The sequence below is a fragment of the Equus przewalskii genome, chromosome 22, assembly GCF_037783145.1.
Source record: "Equus przewalskii isolate Varuska chromosome 22, EquPr2, whole genome shotgun sequence".
NCBI lineage: Eukaryota > Metazoa > Chordata > Mammalia > Perissodactyla > Equidae > Equus > Equus przewalskii.
Genome location: NC_091852.1, coordinates 26,306,114 through 26,332,849, shown reverse-complemented (window position 1 = coordinate 26,332,849; position 26,736 = coordinate 26,306,114). Strand labels below are relative to the sequence as shown.

At 38.7% G+C, this 26,736-nt stretch overlaps 1 protein-coding gene across 3 annotated transcripts in view; it reads right to left on the bottom strand.

Annotated features, from left to right (window-relative positions):
• KDM4C (lysine demethylase 4C) overlaps window positions 1-26,736 on the bottom strand; it is a 390,924-nt gene that overhangs the window by 257,510 nt on the left and 106,678 nt on the right. For all 3 annotated transcript variants that reach the window (XM_070590143.1, XM_070590145.1, XM_070590144.1), the window contains 3 exons: window positions 23,638-23,687; window positions 11,425-11,528; window positions 8,005-8,142 (listed from right to left, as the gene is read on the bottom strand). In XM_070590143.1, the coding sequence (XP_070446244.1) occupies window positions 8,005-8,142; window positions 11,425-11,528; window positions 23,638-23,687 (292 nt within the window). The remainder of the gene's footprint in view (window positions 1-8,004; window positions 8,143-11,424; window positions 11,529-23,637; window positions 23,688-26,736) is intronic.

Sequence of the window (26,736 nt, the reverse complement as noted above, 5' to 3'; positions counted from 1 at the left end):
AGAGGAGGTGAGTGAGCCACATTCCCGCACTGTCCCCTTCCTTCTTGTCCTTGGAGGGAACACGTCTGGTGTAAGCACAGTGATAGTGGCAAGCCTGTAGTGGACACCCTCCCACAGAGGACAGTAAGACATAAAGAGGGGAGAGCATGAGACCTCATGACACTGTTGAGCAGCTGCACCAACTGTGGGATCGCCTGGCTCTGGATTGCTCAAGTGAGATAACCCCTACTAGATAAACCACTGTTTGTCTTCTCAGTAGCAGCTGCAAGGGGAGGGAATGCAGTAAGCCCTGTGCAGGAGAAGCCGTGGGGAACCAGGACATCTGAATGCTATAAACTCTGAGGGTGCCCAGAGCCCAGATGATTCTCCCATCATCCCTTTCTTCCCTCATGGGGCTGGCCAGCCTGCTTCCCTCAAATATCACCAGGCGTTCCTCCCACTGCTCTCCTAGAATTCTGGATCGCCCCTGGTCAGAACACACACTCCCAACTTCTCCCCTCTTCTCCAAGCACATATCTAGGACAGAGGATGGAATTTTTTACTATGTGTTTTACTATTATAAACACTGAAAAAACAAGAAAAAGGCAAAAGAAATGGTAAAAAAAAAAAAAAAAGAAAAAGAAAAAAAAGAAAAATCCCCAAAGCTTCAAAAGCGCTGCAATAAAATTTGGTCCCAAAATCATAAAACATTTTTCAAGTGAGGCACATCCTCAACTTTGTTCTGATTCTCTACACACACATCTTTTTGTCCAGGTTGATGCCTCAGAATCCCCCTTCCTCCTCAAAATGAGGGAGGGACTGGAGAACCCTTTGGGTTTCTTTTTTCCACTTAATCAAAGAGCAAGTTCCAAGCCTGAGAGGTAATGATGGTTGCTCTATGTGCTAAAAAAGAACTCATATGTGGGTTTATTGACAGAGCAGAAGAATATAAAACAAAGTATCCACTGGCTTTAAGAATTCAAATAAAAGCAAATGTCAGATGGAGTCTAGGGCCAACCAGCAGGGATGTTGACTACAACTTACAAAGGGACAGGACCATTCTGAATCCTCAAGAATCTTGAAAGTGATCCCACCAATCATGTACTTGGCTGGCACCTATTTAATCCACCACATCCAGGGAGATGAGTCCAGAGGATATGGGGCATTGGGGCCCAACCATCTGCCTCCGAGCCCAGCCTCACCATCCTCATGTTATGTATGATCCCAACTCCCCTCGTTTGAGAAAAGGGCTAGCAGAAGACAGAAGACATCTGATCGTCTGGGAATTGGCACCATCACAGAGATGGCATGAAGTGACATGTCTAAAGCGCCCTGGGCAAACCCTGGCATATCAAGAACAATCAATTTAGCTACTATGACTGTCAAACTACAGGAAAGTAGAATGGCTTAAAGACAAATTAATTTTTCTCAAAAGAGTATATAAGTTATTCAAGAAGCCAATATACTGGGGCCAGCCCAGTGGCATAGCGGTTAAGTTCACACACTCCGCTTTGGTGGCCTGGGGTTCACCAGTTCAGATCCCGGGTGTGGACCTATGCACCACTTATCAAGCCATGCTGTGGCAGGCGTCGCACATATAAAAGAGAGGAAGATGGGCACGGATGTTGGCAGATGTTTGCTCAGAGCCAATCTTCCTCAGCAAAAAGAGGAAGACTGGCAGCAGATGTTAGCTCAGGGATAAACTTCTGCAAAAAAAAAAAAAAACAAACCAATTTACTCTTTCTTAAGGTACTGACTTAAACTAAAACCTCAAAAACAGGTATTACCTTGATTTCAGGTTAGCAACTAAACATCAGTGTCATAAACCATATATCTAGTTCCATTCAAATCTCATAACACAGCAAATTTAAGTTCACAGTAAACGAAATCAGGTGCCCTGGCTCTGAGGACTCGAGCCCCAGACCTCTCTCCTGCAGACACAGTATATACTAATCAACTAGCTTTCTAGTACATTACTGAAGTCTCAGATTTTCTGAATCCCCCAACTCAATACTTTATCAGAATAAAATGGGACATAATGTGAATATTTTCTTTCTTAATACCTCTTCCAGATACATAAGTACCAACTCTCTAATCAGAGTACCAGCTCCAGAAGACATGACTTCGTATGCTTCTTTTTCTCAACATGGTATTTTTCTCTTCTTCCCTTTAAGCTCTGTAAAAATGGCACAGCAGAGCCCTCATGAGCACTACTGTGTTGTACCACCAGGGCCCAGGAAACAGAAACAAAGGAGACGTGGGGAAAAAAAAAAGCAGAATATAAAATCCCTATGCTCACAAAGCTCCTATTATATACGTCATCTCAGACACAAAATTAGAAGGCCAAGAAATGTTCAATGAGCAATGTGCAAAAGAGTCTACACTTTCTTTCCTTCACAAGTCTTAAGAACAGAGAAACGTCACTAGACTGGTATTTTGTGATCTAAAGCATATTAAAACATAACCTAGAGACTCGCTGTTACAATGATTCCTGATTGTTTTAATCAAGACGGCCCAAGATTAAAGATTTTTTGGAAGAATGCTACCTGACATAAGAAAAACCAAATTTAATTTTAGAGAAGGATTGAAATATAAAACAGAATGAACCCATATTGTGGTTCTTGTATGCGAGACAATTTAATAATTGAAATCCCTTCCAGATTAAAGGGAAATCAATTTCAAAATTCTATCATCTCTCTCTAAACATGTTCAAACGTTTGAGGATTCAAATGTCAGAATGCTTTAAAATTAGATAGTGAAGTAACGCTCCTGGAGTTCACAAGACAACACTCCCAGCTCTGCAGCGCCTTTCTTCAACTTTTTGGCATATCATGTTAATAGATTATCATTTAAAACAACATTAATGCCAAATAAGAGATACCATTTTGGAGTCACCAACTATTACCTTTCCTTCCAGGAAGATAACATTATTTATCGTGCCATAGGTAAGTCTCTCACACGGCACACAATGTCATAAACACACTACGTCTGATGGCGCAGGCTAGACAGGACTGCCCTCAAGACAATGATTCTTTCTTACTCAAGAAAATCAGTACAGTAAATAACTTTTCTTCCCTTCGAGACAATCACAGTGCTTGAGGCTGCTGCAACACAAAAACCAAATATCTTCACAAATGTCTCCAAACAGTCAAGCTGAAAATCCAAGCCAAAGTTTCATTTAACAGCCTGTCAGTTTTCTGATGTGAAGCTAATGAATGCAGCGGCAAACAAATCCATCAAACCGAGCATCAGAACAACTGCACTTCATCCCACCACACGGAACGATGAAATACAACCTGCAGGCCCGCTCTTTGATCCAGCCTCGCCAGGAAGCAGACCGGCGAGCGCCACCACAGCTGCCGCCCAGCAGCAATCGTGGACTCCATTTCACCACAGACAGAAAGAATGCTCCAGAAATGGAAAACATTCATCTCGAACATGCACCAATATCTTATTTCAATTTCTAAGCTGTTACATATTTTTAAATCTCTACCAGAAAAAAAATCCAGCATTTTTCATTTTAGATTACTCCGATGTTTAAAGCTATAAAGATGCCTAAAATAAAAAACTGGATGGTATGTTCCGCTCATACAATAGCTTTGCAAGTGGAGGTTTATTAAAAGCCCTCTGCTTTTTATGAAAGCCCCTTGAAGATAAAGAAAACACGTCTTTCTTCTTTGTACACACATGTAGCATAAATCCTGTTTCAGAGAACTCACTGAGAACTTACCAAAGCTGAACTCTGCCTGAGTCTGAGGCAAAAAGGTCCATGGTACCTGGAACATTCCTCTCCATTTTTTTTCAGTGAAAAGCTTACCTCTGGCTAATGAAATGGGGAAAAATTACATCACCACCTTCTTAGGTAGGTGGGTCCTCTTAAGGCAAGGCCCTTCTGGTCTGGAGTATCATGGAGGATTTGGCTATATTTTGCAGACAAGGCAAAAGAGAGCTGAATGATCTTCACGAGGAGAAGAGAAGGAAAGAGAGAAATGAGAGGAGTAGAAAGGGCCTGGGGCATTAGCAGAAGACTTTCAAAAAAAGGGACAATTAAATTAAGTTGCTATCAAGGCCATGAGGTCAACGTCCCCTCAGTCCCACTACGCCTGTTTTCTGAAGATCTCCACAATCTATGCACAAAAAAAGCCTTATGTGAGAGATGAAGCAATTTGGGTAGATACTATTAAAAAAGGCCATCTGGATTAAGTGCTAAAAAAACAGGGAATATACTGACAGGCAGGGAATAGTCATATAATAATTATCGTTGTCGTTATTGTCATTATTATTTTTATTCAGTTGAGAATATCAAACATTCAGGAATTTGCTGAAATTGGGAAGATGAGTATTTGGCCTTAGCACAAATAATGGAATGGGAGTTCCAGTCAATGTTAGCTATACCTTAAACAAAGGGAAGCTTTCCTGAACAAACACCACATACCAATAGGTCAGGAATACGTTCAAAGGAAACCCACAGAGAGCCCCCTCTTGTCCTACTCCAGAGACGTCACCAGAAGTCAAGCAGCCAATGACAAAGGAAGCAGCCCTTGATCCGCTTCCGGGCTCTCATCAAGGAGGTTATCCTCCAAGAGATGAATTCACAGAAAGATACCTGGTGCCTGGCTTACAGCAGACAAACATTATCTGAATAACCAGAGCTTCATTCCCATCTGTATTAGCCACTTGAATGGGCTGGAAAGGTCCCTATTAATCAAAGCCTGCTGGCTGCAGAACAAAGACAGCCAGTGTATCAGTGACCCGGGGTTATCTTTTCAAAATCTACTGGGTTGGTTTTTTTTTAATTAAAAAATAGCCTTTTGTAACAGTTCTAAGTCATGAAATTAGAAATATTGGTTTGTAATATATGAAATATACTCAATCAGTAGAGATCCCACACTCTGCACCACATTAGTTAATTAATGCCACACCACACACAGATACTGTGTCAGGTGCTTTTATATACTCAAATCAACACGTGACAGGTAAAGGAGATGGCATTCCCCAGTGCCTCCACCAATGAAAAGGTATGCCATTATTTCTTAAATATTGCCCCCAAATCCATAACTCACCAGCACTCGTAAAACATAACTTTTTTTAATAGTTATCATTTAGAATTAACTGAAGAAGGCAAAGAATTAAGACAAACTAACAAATTCGGTCATCCTCAAAGCTAAAAGTCTTTTAAGTGCAATTCATAATTAATCCACTATACATCTGTCCCCAGCAAAACACAAAAACAAATTGCCCAAATCACAAATTTTCCTAAGATTAAAAACTACATGTGTGTCACACACAATACACACACACACACACACACACACTCCCTACATTAAATTGATAACCATTGCCTAAAGAAATAGACTTGGACATCAATAAAAATGTGTCAAATAATGATAAAAGACACCAAAATCTAACAAAAGAATGCCATCACAGCACACTATAATGTAAGAGAACTTATTAACTGAGAATAGCCAAGAAAACACTAATACTGAGAAATATAATTTAAGAAAGTATAAGGATGTTTTAGTGAAATAGTCAAAATTATATCCATTATGAGTTTAGTTTCCTGTTTTTGTACAGAATAACCAAAATTAGTTACATGACTCAAAGGAGATTCTTAATATATCACCATGTCAATTATAATTGGAACTCTCCAGGTAGGCAGAATGCTGCCCCCACTCCTCACCCCTAAAAACAAAGACAGCCCCATCCTAACCTCTGCAGTCTGTGAATCTTCTTTTACATGACAAAAAGGATTTTGCAGATTATTACTCTGAAATGCGGGAGACCATGTGCAAGGACCTGAGAGAGGTCTGTGGGAGCAAAGATCCAGCTGACAGGCAGCAAGGAAATGGGAACTCAGTCCTACAACTGCAAGGAACCAAATTCAGCCAAGAACCAGGCTGAGTAAGGAAATGGATTCTTCACCAGTCTCCAGGAGGGAGGGCAGCCGGGCACGCACCTTGACTTTTGCTGGCTGAGACCAACGTCAGAACTACAACCTACAGAACTATGAGACAAGAAAAGGGTTTGTTTTAAACCACTAATTTTATGGTAATTTGCTATAGTAGCAAAAGAAAACTAATACATTCTCAGAGCAGCACCACTTCTCCAAAAGTAAGGGGAAGGTGGAGACAACACCTAAAAACATCTCAAACATGCACTTAGGACAATTTTAAATTAACTAGCCAAAAATGCATTGTAGCCATTGAACATTTTGTACCTAGTAAAATACCCAGAACCAAGACAGTCATATCCCTTGACTATACTGAATGATATAAATCAACACAGCATGAGTGGATATCCACATAGTTTTTTCCCTCTCACTACAAATCTATGCAGTAGAGAGGTATGTCTCATTTATGTAGGAAGAAACAAAAAGAATAATTGACTTTGCTAATGCTATACGGCTAGCTAAAAGAAAAGCTGGGCCTCAGATCCCTGCTTCCTCCATGACAGTGCACTGCTCCTTCACAATCCTACAATTCCGGGCTCCATCAGCTGAGATTTCAGAGAGGACCACTACTGACCTCTCTTACTTAGCCACACCCCACTCCCACTCTACCTCCACACAGAAATGTGGAAACACACTGAGGACATTTTATCTTTGGGGAGAAGCTATTCTGGCCAATACCATGAACCAGATCTGAAACCTGTAGTAAACAAGCACCAATTCGTTTTCCTGGTGACTCTGAACAGCTCTGATAGCTGACTTATGATGTCGATGATTAAAGATGCAAACCATAACATAACACACCTTGTTATAACCTTGGGGCTATGACACTGTTTCAATGCAGATACAAAAATTACATTTCTGCAAAAGCACTGCAGTAGCTGGCCAAGGTAGAGACACAGAGTTTTCCAGTTTTTATTAGGTGCATTGTAATATGAAGGATGCATAATGGGAAGAAGTAGTTCAGTTCTCTTCCTTTCTAAATTACCCCTCATAAATAGAAATTACTCAGAACAGAAAGAGTCTTCTAATAGCAGGAGCTTTCTTTTATGTCATGAATTCATTCAAAGGCTTCCTGGCTGCCACTGGGCTATACTTTTATTTTAATGTATTATGCAATTTTCTAAATACACACGTAAATTAAACCTAGAGTTGTCTTCCCTGAAGATATTTCTATCCAAGTTCACCCAGTGGTTCCACATGCAAGTTTTATCAATGTAGAATGAATAATACTTGCTTGCACCATGCAGTGGCCAAGATAAGGCCACATAAGTTGTATGCGTCGTTTTCCACTAAATCTATGTCCACTTTACATACTCTGTAAAACACACAGTCTCGTTTAGAAAGCTGCCGTCTGCCAGCTTGCACCTTTGCCCTAAAACCACAGGAGAGGAAGCAATCTAATAGAAGCCACCATCACTTTAAGATGTCCTCTGACGCCGCAGGGGGAAATTAATTAAATTTAATAGAAGTTGTTGCTTGTGAATGAAAATACACAGTATATGAACTTAATTAAATATACTGGGCAGGAGATGCAAAATTTTATAGCAAATTCGACATGAAGATATACTTCTTGTTAAAATATGCTCTACAGTATTACTTTCAAGAAACTCATTTCTGCACTAAGGGCGGTTTTAATCATTTCTTCTTACAGTCCTCCCTCAACCTCTTGTTGTTACAATTTTACCAGACACTTTCCTCTGTAAATAGTTGTTTTCTAAGCCAAGGACTAAACTCTAACATGGAAAGAGCCAAGTCTACCTGACATGGAGCCACAGGGAGCCACCAGAAAATCTCGCAAAAAAATAATTGGTGGCCTCAAGAGAGAAAGCAAACATCAGTTGCATAAAATTACTGCTCAAGGTAAATTGTTGCATATTACTCTCAAAACAGAAAAATGTAGCTACAAACGGTAATGCAGCATATGTAAAACAAACATATCTAAAATAAATTACTGTGGTGAGAAGCACACAATGTCAATGAGGAAAAAAATAAATGCTGCATGTGGCCTTAGCTTTCCCACTGCAATAACTAGAATACACATTTAATTTACGCCTTATTTTTGAGACATAACTTACCAATTTAGCAACTTTCCCATAGTCAATCCATCTGACAGTAGCAAAATTTGTCGATTCTGCACAGTTGAAACCATGATTAAAACCAGCATGGTAGCCATATGGGAAAGTGATCATAAATTCTCCAGCCTCCTGGGTGATCTGCAGGGTAGAAAACATATAATAATTTCCAATTATAAGACTTCCCAAATTGCAAATGCAATTAAAATATATTTCCTATAAAAAAATAAAGAAAAAAATCCCACGATCTCAGAGCTGTACCAGTGGAAAGAGTCCTCCAGGTCCTTTCCTTAATCCTTTGATTGTTTTTCAAGAAACTTTTAAAAGACTTTTCTAAACAGGGTGTGACGCTCCAACGTAGTTCACTATTCAATCCATAAGCAAAGATACATTTTATTTGAAAACGTCTTTAAGTTATTCAAACAAATTTGTTCATATTAGCAATCAATGTGTACATTTTGATCCTTTACAAATTTGCATCACTGGAGTTATCTAACAGGACACATCATAACTGACATTTTCCAAGTTAGAGCTACAAAAACTTTGACAATGCATGCTGAACAGGCTTTATTATGAATACTTGTTGCTAAAGACTAGTATTCATCAAATTATTCTTTCATAATACTTAGAAGACATTCACTGTATTCCATTTAACAGTAAAATTTCTATCAAAGAATTATTCAAATATATGTATGTATGTGTGAGTGCATGCATTTTCAAATATATAATTAAAATAACTTGGGTAAATCAGTGAGGAGCCTAAAAACAAAGGCGAAAAATGTATTTATTCCACTCCTGTCTTTTCGATTAAGGAATTTGGTATTTTACAATCACGAAAGCACACAAAATATACCATGGACCACTGAAAAGTAGTGAAGCCACATTTTTCAGGGTTTTTTTTTTTTGCCTACTCTATACTAGATTATCAAATGTATTATTCACTGGTGCTTTCAGTCACCATGGTTCATTTCAGTCCTAAAATGCTGAGAAAACAATATGTGGGTACATACATGTGTGTAAACACTGAGGAGACACTGTATAAATACAGGTGCACACACTGCAATTCAATTGCCACTTTAGAGATGCTAAAGTGTTGTGTGGAGGAATATTTTTTTCCCAACAATTCTGAAATTTAGCTCATCACCCCCTCCTCCCAGGACACCCAGCAGGTGTTGTATTGCAATGACCAGTAACTCAGCTGCCACCTGGCATGCAGAGAATGGCTTATCAGTGTTCAACATGGCTCCAGTTCCATCATTCTGGGCCACGTGAGAACACAGCCTCATTCTCTCCTTTCCTGGTCTCACTGAATCTCATTAATTGTAATTGTGCTTGGAAACTAGGCACTTCCATGTACTAAATGATAAAAAAAAAAAAAACCTCCCCCTGCCACTGTTTCTAGCCCTCTGAAGGGGGCCGAAGAGGTAGGACTGCTGTCACTGGTAAAAGGAAACTACCCTCACTGCCTCCACCGAATCCCACTTACAATCCTTCTCTGCTCTATGGAGAAAGCTCTGCTCTTGCCATGTTGAAAAAGAGCACCTGTTCCCAGTGAATGGGACTCTAAATTTCATGCCTCTGCATAATTTCTAGAAACAGGTCAGTCTCAGCCAAAGTAGAGGGCTAATTTACTGCTTCTATGTAATAAACTGATTTTTAAAAAAGGGGTACAGGGCACCTGCACCTTCTCCTCTATGACTGGAAAGGAGCTCCAGGCTCCAAAGGCCTCCATCCTGTGGAAGTGACCCAAGCCTGCAGTCCTGCTGCTTCACAGAACCCCTTCTCCAAAGAGCAGCCTGACCGAGACCCATCACCAGCCCTACACCCACGGAGGTTTTCTGTCTCGAGGACTCTAGTCCACCCCTTCTCCTCTGCCTTCTAACGTTCGCCCTTAAATAAAAGTGCCTAATCAAGCTTATGCCAACCACCTAGAAGAAACATTCATTGATGATGTGTCCAGGACTGAAAAGCCAGGTGCGCAGGGGTGTCTGAGAGTAAGACAATGCCCCACAGCAGCAGTGGTCCCTCTGGGGGCACAGCTTCTGACCTCTGCGCCCGCAGCAGCACGGCAGCCCATAACCAGCTCCTCTCCACACCTGTGAGTGTTCCCCACGGTGCACATCTCAGAGGCACACTTCTAGTCAGGGGTAAAAGTATGTGAGTAAACCAGCAGTGAGAGCACCCTCGCCACACAAGACAAGTATGTCCCGTGTATGACCACCACAAAGACAGTTTGTAAGCAAACGGGGACCACCTCAAGTTAGAGAATGGTTCTTGATCCTTGCAAAAGTTCTTTTTACTTTGAACAAAGCCAAAAGGGGGAGGAGAGGGCCTTTAAGGGCCTGAGATTAAGAAGAAGCAAAGATTTAGTCAGAAGCAAAAAGCTCCTAAGGTAGAAAATAGCAAGGATTATGGGGGAAAAGTTAAATAAAAAAATGAAGGAGAGTGGAGCTATTTTTTAATGTTTCTGCAAGTAGTGAAGGACTTAATCCTCCTCCAACTGAGAGAGAGCTTTTATTTATCTGGTCAAAAGCTTTTTTCATTTCAGCTTCTTCACATAAAAATGCTCAAGCTCTATAATAATTCTGACCCAACAACTACCCATGGATGCAAAGAAAGAGGGATCTAGCATGTACAGAGTCTTACAGAACTTAATCTTCAGAAATACTCCAAAGAAGCAATATCTCATTATGAAATCATCAGGCAATTTTATCCATAATGAAATCTCAATTGTACTGTATGTCTGAATGAGTTTAGAAGCAACATACTGGCACATGCATAACATACTGGTACCATAATCATTGATTCTACCCAACCAAACTGCTAATAATAATTACTCTGAATTCTTTTAAAAAAAATAGATCACATAGGGGCCAGGCCCATGGCTGAGTGGTTAAGTTTGCGCACTCGGCTGCGGCAGCCCAGGGTTTCGGCAGTTTGGATCCTGGGTGCAGACATGGCACCGCTCATCGGGCCATGCTGAGGCGGTGTCCCACATGCCACAACTAGAAGGACCCACAACTAAGAATATACAACTACGTCCCAGGGGGTTTTGGGGAGAAAAAGGAAAAATAAAATCTTTAAAAAAATAGATCACATATATGCAAATTATGCTGCTCATTTAAAAGTCTTCAACTTAAAAGTGCTACACCTTATTTTGTTGAATGTGCTATGTTTTCAGTATTGTTATAAGTGAACTATAAGAGCATGAAATCTCTAGTAAATGTATCCTGAAATAAAAGTAATTTCAAATTAGTATTTAGATAAATAATTATTACATTATAAAACATGAATCTAAATTTTTCTCCCCACATCCTAAAAAATCCTACCTCAAGCCAAAGATATGTTAGCTTATGTTAACTTTGTCTTAGATACATATGCTACACACAAAAAGGAATTTGTTAAACAGTAATACTAACATACCTTGTCAAAGGGAATACCATACTTCTTTAATACTGAGGGAGATATCAGCGTCATCTTGTGGCGAAGAAATGCATCACAGCCTTGCGAACTGCTTGGGAAGAAACCTACATGGAAACAATAAATATAAGCAGTATTGTATCAATTAAGATAAATTTTCAGACAGTTTTTTTTTAAGCTTATGTTCCAGTATTCCTTTTTCTTTTTTTTTTTTTTGAGTTTTAATAAACTTTTTTTTTTAATTGAGGTAACATTGGCTTCTAACATTACATAAATTTCAGGTGTACATCATTATATTGCGATTTCTGTGTGATTACATCATGTTCACCATCCAAACACTAATTACCATCCATCACCATACACATGTACCTAATTGGTGTAACCACCAATCCAATCTCTCTATGTGTTTGTTTGCTGTTGTTTTAACTTCCATTTATGAATGAGATCACATGATATTTGACTTTCATTTGACTTTCTCCCTCTGACTTATTTCCCTTAGCATAATACCCTCAAGGTCCAACCATGTTGTTGCAAATGGCAAGATTTTATCTCTTTTTTAATGGCTGAGTAGTATTCCACTGTGTACATATACCACATCTTCTTCATCCTTTCTTCCCTTGACAGGCATCTAGGTTGCTTCCAAGTCTTGGCTATTGTGAACAATGCTGAAATAAATGTAGGGGGTGCAGATACATATTCGTGTTTTCAAGTTCTTTGGATAAATACCCAGCAGTGGAATAGCTGGATCAAATGGTAGTTCTATTCTTAATTTTTTGAGGAATCTCCATACTGTTTTTCGTAATGGCTGCATCAGTTTGCACTCCCACCAGCAGTGTATGAGGGCTCCCTTTTCTCCACATCCTAACACATCCTAAAAAAATAAGAAATTGTTATCTTTTGTTTTGTTAATTACAACCATTCTGACTGGCATGAGGTGATATCTCATCACAGTGTTTTTTGTTTTTTGTTTTTTTTGAGGAAGATTAGCCCTGAGCTAACCTCTGCTGCCAATCCTCCTCTTTTTGCTGAGGAAGACTGGCCCTGAGCTAACATCTGTGCCCATCTTCCTCTACTTTATACGTGGGATGCCTACCACAGCATGGCTTGCCAAGCGGTGCCATGTCTGCACCCAGGATCCAAATCGGCGAACCCCAGGCAGCTGAAGGGGAATGTGCGAACTTAACCGCTGCGCCACGGGGCCGGTCCTCATCATAGTTTTGACTTCATTTCCCTAATAATTAGAACTACTGAACATCTTTTCATGTGCCTATTGGCCATCTGCACATCTTCTTTGGAAAAATGTTCAGATTTTTGCACATATTTTAATTGGATTGTTAGTTTTTTTGTTGTTGAGATGTATGAGTTCTTCATATATTTTCAATATTAACCCCTTATCAGATATACGGTTTGCAAATATCTTCTCTCAATTGTTAGGCTGTCATTTCACTTTGTTGATGGTTTCCTTTGCTGTGCAGAAGCTTTTTAGTTTGACGTAGTCCTATTTGTTTATTTCTTCTATTGTTTCCCTTGCCTGGTCAGACACAGTACTTGAAAAGATGCTGCTAAGACCAAAGTCAAAAAGGGTACTGCCTATGTTTTCTTCTAGAAGTTTTGTGGTTTCAGGTCTTACGTTCAAGTCTTTAATCCAATTTGGGTTAATTTTTGTGTATGGTGTAAGATAATGGTCTACTTTCATTCTTTTGCATGTGGCTGTCCAATTTTACCAACACCATTTATTGAAGAGACTCTCCTTTCTCCATTGTTGTGTTCTTGGCTCCCTTATCAAAAATTAGCTGTCCAGAGATGTGTGGGTTTATTTCTGGCTCTCAATTCTGTTCCATTGATCTGTGTGTCTGTTTTTCTGCCAGTACCATGCTGTTTTGATTACTATAGCTTTGTAGCATATTTTAAAATCAGGGAGTGTGATACCTCCAGTTCTGTTTTTTTTTCTCAGGATCCCTTTGGCTATTCCGGAGTCTTTTGTTGTTCCATATAAATTTTAGGATTCTTTGTTCTATTTCTGTGAGAAAACGTCATTGGAACTTTGATAGGGATTGCATTGAATATGTAGATTTTATCTATAGCAACTAAATATCTAAAGATTGCTTTAGGAAGCAGGGACATTTTCTATGTTCCAGTATTCTTATAGAATGACAGTTTTATGCAAATAAAGACCAAAAACCCTGCTACCAAAAATTAGAGTCAGAATTCTTAAAAATTAAGAGATACATATTTATATCACCAAAGGTTGACCTTTTTTACAAAAAGATCTACTAAGAGCTGTTTTCATAACATATAAAATTACTAAGTCTCACAAATTTCAATTTGTAACAAATTTGAATTCAATCTGCCTAATTAATATCTGATAAATGGGCAAAATATTAAGGGCGGTTAGGAGAGGCAAATAAGCATTTTAATAGAGGAATCTCTCATTTTAGACTCCTGGAAGTGATCGTTCCAGAAGCAACTGTCCCAGTGCCTGACATACAGTAGACATATAGCAGTTTCCCACCCTTCTTTGTTCCTTTATGATCAATTTTAAACAGCCTAACTGCTAGTAATTTCCTAAACCAAATTCCCAGCCAGCATCAGTCAAATGCTTGGAAACCTGCCTCACCAGCCTGTATGGTGAGGAGGGCTTTAAAGGAGAAAGCTAAACAAGCGGCAACCCTTTCGTTCAACAGTATATAATGCACAAAAACACAGTTGTTTTCTCCATCACTGACTTCAATCCTGCAGTTCTGTCTGAGGCGGATTCTCATGGACTCGGTCACGTGAGCTAGAGGAAGATGAATATGCCCGATGCCCGGATCCTCATCTTCCTCCCTCAGAGGGGAAAACTACCACGCTGAAGAGAGCGGGAAAGCAAGAAGAGAAACACGGAAATGACAGGAGAATCACGGAAAGAGAACCCAAAAGGAAAACAACCCACCAGGAAAACATGCCTGACGCGCCTGACTCACGCCCGAGTCAAGCAGGAGCAAGCACAGTCACTGGTTAGCTGCTCCACTGACAAAATGAAGAAAAAGCCACTGGGAATGTTGCTTCTCTAACTCCGTGTCTCACTACACGCAAATAACTCAAGAATGTGACCGATCTGATGACAGAATTACCAACACTCATTAACTAACCATGAACCATTTTAACCTCATAGTTAGAAGTGTTTCACAGGAATATCTTTAAAGTAAACAAGCCTTTATTGATGCTACCATGGAACACGTGAGGCCACAGATCATCAGAAGGAAACAAATCAAACAGCCAGGAAAGTTATTAGGATATAAGGAACCACCTGCAAAAAGTAGTACCTTCTGCTTAAGCCTCTGCACCTGGATTTTTAAAAAGAAAAATAGACGGAAATATGAAAAAGAACCTGCCAATGGAAACATCAGAAATACCTTCATTCTCTGCAATTCCAATGGGAATAAAGGGAATAATTTTGCCCATATGGTCATCTGGTGCAGCCCTCTGTTTGTAGTTAATATTCATAATACATTGGAAATAAAACATTAGGCCAAATAAGCAACCCTAGGAAAGAATGCAGACTTTAGCAAACAGAGAGAAAGAAGCACACTGATGCAATGGCCACATGTACACAATAAGATGTCCTGAGTCCTACACCACAGAGAGAGAAGCACAACACAGTGGGCCCCAAACACACAACCCACAGAAACATTTTAATAATACAATCTAAGCAGATCTATCAAACTTTTCAAATCTGTAACTTTGTGAAGCACTCAATGAATTAAGTTTTAAATTAAAATCAATGAAGAAAGAGGAGTCTAATTTTCTTTTGATATGGATTTGTAATCAGGACCTGAACAACGTGGTGACTGGTCATAAGTTAATTTAAATTGGAAAACCACTGAAGGAAGGTAATTTGCAGTATATTAAGAAGTTCACATTGGCTCAGAATTTATATTTACAACGGGCTATCAGAATTATATTTTACACCAACCTGGAAAACACCTCATAAACAGCACAAATTATACACAAAACGTTGTGTCTCAAAATGAATTTTAGCTCAAAATGCCTGCAGGAAAGCATGGTTCATACTCTTACTCCACAGTCTAAGAAAAGTATTTTATTCAAATATAAGCAAGCCAATATAACCAGAATACTATCTAGATAGAAAATGATAATATTTTAAAAGACTCCAAACTATGCCAGCTAGAGAAATGTTGGTGTCTTTCATAATAAACAAAAAAACAACTTTGGGGTCACTTGTAGCAAAAATAACAAAAATAGCTCCCAACAAACACAGCTTTTCCTTGGTAGTAAATAGCAGAGCTAAGTTTTAGACCAAAGACCTAATTCTTGGGATTATTTGAAGCCAGCCTCACCTTGACCACATGGCCAGCATAACAAAAGAGAATAACAGTTGTTAAGAACTTGCAGTTCAGCTTTGCAGAGACACGGATTCCAAACAAGACTCCGACACTCACGTAGCTTTGCCTAGTCCCATAACCTCTCAGCTCCTGAATTCCCCTACCTGTACAATCAGAATGCTGTTACTGCCTTCCTCACTGGGTTCTCTTTTTCTCTCTGCTTTATTGAGGTATAACATTGCCTAAGTTTAAGGTACACAGCATAATGATTTGATTTATGTATACACTGAGAAATGACTACCACATTAGTTAACACATCCATCACTGCACATAGTTACAAATGCTTTTTCTGTGTGACAAGAAACTTTCAAGATCTACTCTCTTAGCAACTTTCAAATACATGATACAGTATTAACTATAGTCACCACGCTGTACAGTACACCCCCAGACTTACCAGACTTACTCATCTCATAACTGGAAGTTTGTGCCTTTTGGCCACCTTCACCCATTTCTCGCACCCTCCGTCTCTAGCAACCATCAATGTGTTCTCTGTAAGTTCAGGATTTTTTAGACTCCACATTTAAGTGAGATCATACAGTATTTGTTTTTCTCTATCTGACTCATTTTACTTAACATAAGGCCCTCAAGGTTAATCTATGTTGTTGCAAATGGCAGGATTTTGTTGTTTCCCATGGCTGAGTAACAGTCTAGTGTGTATATAACACACTTGCGTTATCCAGTCATCCATCGGTGGACATTTAGGTTGTTTCCATGATTTGGCTATTGTAAATACTGCTGCAGTGAACAAAGGGGTGCAGATATTTCTTCAAGATAGTGATTTCACTTCCTTCAGATATATACCCAGAAATGGAATTGCTGGATCATATGGTAGTTCTGTTTTTTTAAGGAATCTCTATACTGTTTTCCATAGTGGCTCTCCTCACTGGATTCTTATGTGAAACCAATGAGATAATTCACAAAAAACTTAGCCATAGTCAAGAGGTGGAAACCACCTGGCTATCCATCAACTGATAAATGGATGAAGAGAATGTGGTATACCCATACAATGAAACATTCATCAGCCATAAAAAAGAATGAAGTATTGATACATGCTATAACACGGAAAACACGCTAAGTGAAAGAAACCAGACACAAAAGGTCTGGTTGACCTTTTGATTCCATGTATATGAAACATCCAAAACAGTAAATACATAGACAGAAAGCAAACTAGTAGTTTCCAGGGTCTGGGGAGGGGCAGAAGAGGAGGGACAATAACTGATTAATAGATACAGGGTTTCCTTTTGGGGTGATGAAAAGGTCTTGAAACTGGACTGGGGTGATGGTTGCACAATGTGAATATACTAAATGCCACTGAATTATACACTTTGAAATGGTTAGTGGTTTATTTTATGTTATGTGAATTTCAACTCAATTAAAAAGAAAACCTACTGGTATATTTGACACATAACAACATTCAATGAATAGTAGCCATTATTAATACCCCTATTACTCATTTCCACCCTATTGACTCTAGTCATCATGTCAGTTCAAAGAATCTTCCTATTCTACCACCTCTGCAGTATGCTAGCTGAGAAGCTGGATCACAGGCCCAGGAGACCTAGAGAGCCAACTGGGAAGTTGCCGTAAAAGGTCAATGGTTACGGAGCCTTAAAATCATCTCATTCCCATGGGCCTTATGATCCAAAACAAGCAGTTCTGGTCAAAAGTAACTAACTTCTCTCCCCAACAAGAGTTCTAACAGTCAAGCACAACTTAGATTTGACTATATTGATTCAATTGTCTTTTTATTTTTCTTTGTTAAGATATTATACAGTGGCAAACAAGCAAAGATGGTCTTCGGAACCATTCTTCCAATCCAAACAATATGTCAGAGGGATGAAAGACTACCAATGATGAGGAGATGTACTCCAGAGATGCCAATAGGGTCCTGAAACCCTAAAAGCATCCCACAATAACCTTTGCTAAGACTGCCAAAGTACTGCTGGGAGTTCTACAGCAATGAGAAGTGTAGATTCCCATAAGCCTTCTCAAGGACCAGGTGCTGTAAGCATCCAAAGGATGTCCTGAATTCACTGTAACATATGTGAGAAGCACTATTCTAAATGACAGTAATGAGACACAAAGTCAACATATTGTATAATCCCACTTTAATGACACTCTAGAAAAGATAAAACTGGGGCCAGGCTGGTGGTGTAGTGGTTAAGTTTGCATGCTCTGCTTCGGTGGCCTGGGGTTCACGGGTTCATGGGGTTGGATCCCAGATGCAGATCACTCATCAAGCCATGCTGTGGCAGTGCCCCACATACAAATTAGAGGAAGACTGGCACAGATGTTAGCTGAGAGCCAATCTTCCTCACCAAAAAAAGAAAAGAAGAAGAAGAAGAAAGAAAGAAAGAAAGAAAAGGTAAAACTATAGGACAGAAATCAGATTAGTGGTTGCCAGTGACTCGGGGGAGGGATTAACTGCAAAAGGGCAGGAGATAACTTTCTTGAGGTACTGGAAATGTTCCATATCTTCATAATGGTGGTGGTTGCAGCCCTGAATACAGTTGCCAAAACTCACTGAATTTAAAAGTGGTGAATTTTACAGTACAAGTGCATTTTACCTCAATAAACCTGACCCTTAAGAGTCAATACATATTTTTAAATTGTTTTAGAAATAGAGCGGATATGCTCTAAAAATAATGTGTTCTTTCCTTTGGATGAAAATTTCTCCAAACTGTCAACCGGTTTACATTTTCTAATATAACAGCTATTACTAACTAAGGAATTCTTTTTAAATTCCAATGTCATATGATTCAAACACGAACATATGCTATTGCTATTAAATCACCAAAAGTTTCAGCCATGGAAAAAGATTTGAAAATCAAAGTTTAGTAACAGTTTCCATGGGTATACAATCACTAGATTAGAGAAGCTGAAATTAGTTATTAACCACTTAGGAAAGAAAGGAAGAGAGGAAAGAAAGGAAGAAAGGGAAGAAAGGAAGGAGGAAAGGTGGAGAAATCAGACATGTAGAATGTATTTCCACTCTAGCAACAGATTTTGATAAAGACAATTTCATTTGCATATAACTGAAATTTAACCAGGGATGCTTTGATACAGTTTTTATAAGGCTTTTGCAATATTCATATGACTGAAATGAGGCTGAAAAAATATAGCAAACATAGAAACAAATTGTAAGGAAAAGAACACAGAAAAAGGATATAGAAGGATGGCTTCTGTGGGAAATGCTTTTAGATGTATTTGACTTACACATGAAATTTCTTTTATTTTTTATTTTTAAAAAATATTCCCTAGCGGCTTCTTGCTCTTCTGACTCTTTTTTTTTTTTTAAAGATTGGCACCTGAACTAACATCTGTTGCCAATCTTTTTTACTTCTTCTTCTTCTTCTCCCCAAAGCCCCCCAGTACATAGTTGCATATTCCAGTTGCAGGTCCTTCTGGTTGTGCTATGTGGGATGCCGCCTCAGCATGGCCTGATGAGCGGTGTTATGTCAGCACCGAGGATCCAATCCAGCAAAACCTTGGGCTGCCAAAGCAGAGCATGCGAACTTAACCACTTGGCCACGGGGTCGGCCCCTACATGGAATTTCTTAAAAAGCTTATTCAGGAAAAGAACCAATGAGCTACATTATGTGGGGAGAAACCTGGTGATTTTTATCTCCATTCCTCCTTAAGAGGTCAACATTAGAGGTTTAAGCTACAGTTGGTCTCTCTGCTTCCTACTCTTCATGGAGTAAGTACTTACTTAGGGTTGGATAGAAAATTATCCCATTGCAGGCTTCACTCTGCTCTAAGTATCCCATAATCTACCAATATCTCTACTGGTAGAGAGACAGCTCCGTAGAGCTGTCTGGGAGGAGTGCCAGGAGAAATTCACACTGATCCTGGAATCGAGAAGGATGGTGGCTCTCCTAAACAACTCTCTTATATTTATCTCCTGAACACAGTGCACTGTGTAAGGGACAAGTTCTTTCCATTTCAAGCTGGTTCACAGAACACTTAATGAGTTAAAATTTTCACCCAATTTAACAGGTATATGGGTCATTACACATGGTTTTTTACGGCATTCCTGAGACCCTTTGTTTGAGTTCCCTCTTCCCCTCCTTTGGCATAACACATGGGCCACACATGCACAGGTCACCCAGGACTCCTCAGACCAAACACTGTGGGCTTAGACAGGTCACAGTCAAGCTAACCAGGACTTTTCTGGCTCAGCTTGCACCCCACAAAATCCAAGAACTCTTCATTTCCCTCCGTAAGAATTCCTTCCTGCTAGCTGGCATTTCCTTCCTGAATTCTTCCTCCTCATCCTCTGCTGTCACTTCTCAGAATAGTTTTTCACCTCACATTCGAATTATGCTAGCTTGGCGTATGTTATGGATTTTGTCCAATGTCTAAAATCCTAGTAGGAATACGGCCAGATACTAAATGTTCAAAAACATAAACATGGACAACGATATGTGGCATCAAAGTATGAGGAAATAAGGTTTAGGGATTGTTCACCGTCCTTAATCCAACTTGGCTGATAGTAAGATGAAAATAAACATACCCTGACACACCACACATTGATTGCCATGCCTAAGGCATGAGTTAGGCATGAAGACAGAAAACATCATCACTGCACTTCTCCCTTTTTTATGGCTTAGGGGGCCCCTTAAAATTGATTATTTATAATCAGGGGTATTTTATTTATTAGCCTTTCAAAACCAGGAATTTTAATATGATATTTTCAGACCATCAGCTAAATGAATGCTTAAGGGAATAACGTATTTATCATTTTGAGAGCTGATAAAAGTACATTTTCCTACCTTCTAAGACAGAGGTATGAGACAGGTCAATTTAGAATCTGTTCATAAAATGAAAATGACTTGTTATTTATTGCTACTCTTCTAGTCTCTTGACAGCAACGGTTCATAATCTCTTTTGGACCAAACCTTCTTAAGGGATTTGATGATGGCTTCCCAGAAATCCACATACATGCCCAACTTCAAATATAATTTCAGAGTCCACAGACTGCCTGCATCCCACCCACAGACCCTTGTTCGCCTCCTGGGGCAGGAATCCCTGCAAATCAGGCTGAGACTCTCTGCTCCCCAGGCTTCAACTCAACATTACTAGTCATTTAAAGAAAAAGAAAAACCACAAACACACCCACACGAAAAATAACCATTTAAAAAAACATGAACTAAATCAATCCTTCATAATAATGATTCTTCTGTTCCTTTTTGCTGAATGTTGCTTTTTTAATAAGTCAAAAGTAAAACACTTGTTACAAGTAAATATAAGGATCTAAAAGAAGCAATTTATTCACTTCTATCATACTGTCATTTGAAACAAGATTCTTGCTGAACATTCACACTTCTAAAATCAGCTGCACGAAGTCCTAACTCACAAAACCAAAATTTTGACCAGAGTAAATTATCTCCAATTATTTTTAAATACTAGCTTTTCATTCACAATAAGAGACCCATAGAAGACAGTCCACAGAAATTTTTTTGCCATTCGCAGTTTACTTTTATCCATATTTTGCTTAACTTAATAGAACAGCAAAGATATTGTCTTATTTCTAAAATAGATGAGATTTAGACATTCTAAAAACCGAAAATGTTCAAAACTGTTATTCATGACTTAACATTATACTTCTATTCTCCTTTATACTTCCCATTCAATTGTATCAAACCAAAAATTAGAAAGAATGCAATGGCATTATAGGCAAACATAACAAGTATAAAACCTGCAACAATTCACTTGAGATTTTTTATTACATTTATGTCTACATAATATTGAAAAAAAATCTGTATAAATGAGAAAGCAGCTGAAGGGCAAAATCAAACTCCTGACTTTATTAGATGCAGGCCTAACGTCTTTCAGATAAAATATTTGTAGGTGCCATAGTCAATCAAGATTTCAATAGAAACCAAAGATGAAAGCATTCATGCATAAAAGGCAAGTATGATAATTATGATGTGCAGACAAGATAATGGAAAATATCCGAGGCTGCTTTTCATTTTATGTATCAAGTGCCTCCTTGACCTAGACATCCTACGATGCTCCATCACATTTACTGCATTATTTTATCATTTTAATTATTAGCAGAATTCAATTAATTTGGCTGGCACCTGGTCAACGGATGGGAATCCTCCACTGTCTTATAGGGTCTTTTCCTTGTGAAATCTCTCAAAATAATGCTGCAAAACAGTTTTGAACAAACATGCAATTGAGTTTAAAGTTCTCCTTCATCCTTCAAGATTATTAACCTCTTACTAATTAAACAAATGGCACCCATCTTCCTGCGATGTCATTTTCAGCCTGTTTACGTCAAAGTGTTTACAGACAGCTTATAGCAGAAATCTTAGCGTGCAGCTCCATTTTAAAAGTTCTCCGGTGGGGAGAAAATAGAATAAAAGACGGTGGAATAATTATTATAGAGAAGAGGCTAGTTCAGCATACAGATTTAGCACAAAGTCCACTGCCTGTGTATTTAAGGATTATGATAATCATTTTCTAAGCTGTGCTCTAATCTATTATCCAGAACCAGGATTCATCCACCTTAATATTCATGAAAATAGTCCCTAACAAAGTTCAAGATTACAATTACATTGCTAATATTACTATAATGTATTACATTATAAAAACACTAAGGCTTTATGGTTATCAGCCTGCCATAATTATAATAATGCTTCTTACAAATGTGATCCTATAACTGTTCCTTCTAATACTCTTCTATAATTTGGGGGAAAGCAACTTTTACATGTCATTAACAATTTCTGTTCAGAACTGTCAAGTCAAAGAATGGGGTTACTCAGTGTCCCCATTTCATTATTAAATGGAAGTATACATAATGCAGGGACAAAATTCCCTTCCTACCAGAAGGCGAACTTAACATACCAATGAAACTTAGATCAGCAACTGACCAAAAGGGCAATGCTGGCTGAGGATTCACTCCTGGATAAAGGCAAAATGCCTTATCTTCAGTTGTCACTCAAATGGAACTCCACTTTCCTCTGGAAATAAGCCACTACAAGCCTACTTCTTCCTTGGTAAGGGTAGCTAGCAAAACAGAAGATGAGATTGGCAGGGGGTGAATCTGAGTCTCCTCCGCTGTGAAGTAAATGAGGGCAAGGCTGCCTGGCACATCTTTAAGGCAGAGAAGAAAAGAGGAAGGCACTCTCTGCAGACAGAACTGAGTACAGTGTGAAACCATCAACAAAGCTTCCAGAAAAATTCTTCAATCTGGCCCTTAAGAATATGGACGAAGTCATAAAAAATTAAAATTAAAAATCCCAGTAAAGTATGTTTAATTTTGCCAGTCTAAGAAAGCATACAATCTCATGCTTATCCAGTTACCTGGGAGCATTCACCTTCATACTTCCATAAGGGCACTCCCAGGCCCAGGGGACAAAACAAGACCCGGGAGTCAGAAGGAGAGTTAACACAACCCTTTAGTAAAACGATACAACCACATGAAAAGTACTCATAAAACATCAGCACCCAGAGCTGCAGCATCAGTAGTCTTTGGAATTTATCTCAAGTATGCAACTTAAAACAAGGAAAAATATTATTGGCACAATGATGTTAAATGCATTATATAAAAGAGCAAAAAATCTGGAAATAACCAAAATAGGTTAAGCACAATCACTTGCTAAAATACCAAGCAGCTAACTAAAATAATCATGAAGATTATGCAACAGTGAAAAATATTCACACATTAACGTCAAAAAAAACTTTAAATTGTTCAATTAGACAAAAATTTAAAAGCCAACCACTTGAAAAGAAAAATATTAACACAGTAACCATCTACATTATAAAAATACTTCAAAAACAAAGAACTTATCTAGATGAGAAACACAGAAAGCAAGTTTACCTTGAGCTAGTCTTTCAAGTCGTTTTCCATGCTCCGGGGGTATAGCATACCTAAAATTTCAAAAATAAATAAAAATTTTAGGTTTATGATAGTCCAGCTAGTATCCTAAGGACATCTATTACTAAATAATGTCATATAAAAATAACTTAAAGCCATACTCCACTTAGATGAACTGACTAGAGATTAGAAAACCAATCATAGTATCGGATGCCTTGGACGCTGGACAGAAGAAAACTAAACTTACAAATTACCTGTATCAATACCCCAGCTCACCGTCCCAATCATGTTTTACAGATTATGGAACAAAGGCCCAGGGCCAGTAAACTGCTTGGACAAGGGGGCAACTAGCCACAGCAGGGAGACTAGAACCTCTCTCCCATCACCCAGCACCCCAGCAATCCAGGAATATTTTTGCTTGTATGCTTTTTGTTCTTAAGAGAAGCTGGGGTTTTGGGGGGTGTTTTTTAACCTTTTTAAATGTGTTTATTGAGAAGAAGGATAGAATACAAACTTACTATAACAACATTTATATTTCCGCCAAACCTGTCTAAGAGCATTGTAATTTTCAAATAGATTTTAAATTAAAAATTACCAGCCATAAAAAAAGTTCATGATTATGTGACTTTTAAAATCTTGATTACAGAAAAAATAATTTCATCCTTGAAGAACAGAAATACTCATTTCTAGTTCCTGCTGTTTTCAAAAGTGAAATACTTCAACTTATTTGCTATGAACTTACTAACAAATTTTAAAAAATAATCTCACAATAGACCACACAAATACTAAATTTTATAGGCAATTTTAATGAGTAAATTTAAGGATATTAAAAATAAGAGTAAATGATCATGTTTTAAGTAAAAATTATATGTTATTCTTAAGACTTATTTGCTATGTTTATGAGCTCAATATAGTAAGTACAAGTTACTTTTTACTAAAATAACTTTTCTAATTTTACCTAACACCACACTTGGTTGCATTTAATGCCACTAACAACATATGCAAAATTTAATTGGATCCAATGTAACTAGGCAATTCTCTCAAAGAAAATTCATCCATATATCCTGTTCCTTAAGGCATCGTTAATGAAATTATTCCAACTGAATAGGGAAGATAAAATTTTAGCATAACTAAATGACAATCACCCAATGTATATTTATACACTGGCTATTTCTTACCAGTTTTTAATGCCTAGTTCATATCACCAAATATACTCAGAAATGGAAAAGCACATATATCTATGCCCCAGATAAGAGGGTCACCTCCCCCATAACATACATACACACACGCACAGGCATGCACACATCTAAGAAGCATATGCTTGAATGCAACGGGTTGGATGTGGATGGAATTATGTATCCAGACTCACTTTTCTGAAAAATTGGCATCAAAATTAAAGCTCATTAATCTGAAGTTCAACCATCTGTTCACAGAAAACATAAAGTATACATAAACATAAATATATACATAAATGAAAATAAAAGAATAAAGAATATCTTTGACATAGTCTTTCAATTAGTCCTCACAACAACTCTATGACAAAATGACATAGCCAACGCTTAGTAAAGCTCTCTTCTTAAAGGGTTCTAGTGAAACCTCTCTGGGGGCTAATCAGCAGAAAGACTTTCTCCAGACATTATACATGTAACATAAATTCTTTAAATTGGACACATAACTACAAGGCACTGAGTGTGTCCCCTTGATGCAGCTTGCCCTTCAGATCACTAAGGTGTAACTGACCATGACAGGCTCCCCACCTTCTGTTGTATCCTTCCAAACTACTCTCCATGGTGTGCTAAAGTCATCTCTGCGCAAACTACTGCGCAGCTGCTCGTGACAAAGCCCTGGGCCTTCAGTGGCCGGCTGTGAGCTGAAAGATAGAAGCCAACTCCTGTGCAGAGCACACAGACCTGCTACAATCTTACACGTCTTCAGTTTTATCTACTGGCCACTGCCCCAGTCAAATCCTGCTCTCTGGCTTTACCAAACCACTTGAAGCTCCTTCTAGTGCCCTTGTGATTTCACACCTGCACTCTTTTCCATTCCCTCTTTCTGGCTTCATATGCTCTTACCAGCCCTGTGCAGTCAACAAAAACACCCGCTCTTTTTTCCAAGCTCCGCCTGAGTCACCCCCAGGGAGAGCTCTCCACTCCCTCTTCTACTATATCAACTACACAGAATACAGGCCTCCACCGTGGCACTCAGAATTTAATTTTTTTACCTTTCTGCCTCTGATCTCCTCTCAAGCTCCCTAGGAACAAAACATCGGCTGGGCATATGCTCAGGAAGGGCTTGCTGACTTTTGTTACACTCAAATGATGACTCAAGTTCCTTGCTCCTCCAGGATGAAAGATGTGGAGGAGAGGAAGGATACAGGAAGAAGGAAAAAATCACAAAAGTGGGAAATGGGAAGAAGGGGTAAGTATTGATATAAGCCAATACCTCATTTCCTGACTATAGGGTCAGCCTGGCATACTCAGGATCGACTGCTGCCAGCCTCAACTTCCTGATCTGTTCAAATGTCAATTTCAATCAAAACTTCCTCTCTCCCAGGACTTAAGCTTTATCTCCCAGGACCATACATTTTTAGCATGGTCTCCCCATTTTGCCTTGCCTTCTCTTCATTCCCCCTGGATCTTACCCAGGGCTATAATACACAGAACGTCCATGGGCTGTGAAGGACAAAGTGTGCTCAAGGGAGATGGGCAGGGCTAGGGTGCTTGATTTCCACTTAAATGACAGGGGAAAAATAATTTCCCAATATAACTGCCCTAAAAATTTAGCTCCTATGAATGTAGCAGCCAGCACACAAAAAAATCATCTAATTCCTTTATAAAAAGGAAAAAAACGAGTAATAAATACAAGTCAACCAGTAAAAGGTTCCAACTTCATAAGAATGTTAATATTTTTCATCTAAACAATTTAAAAAATCAGTATAAGCCACTCTCAGACTACAGCTGAAACAGAATGCCCTCAAAGAGGGCAAATCATAGGGGAAAAGGCCCTTTAAAAAAACCTGAATCACTAGTATGCTTTTAAGCAGTTTGAGGTCCTGCTGCTCTGCTAACATCAAAGGTTTCGTTAATTTCTGCTTGACACACT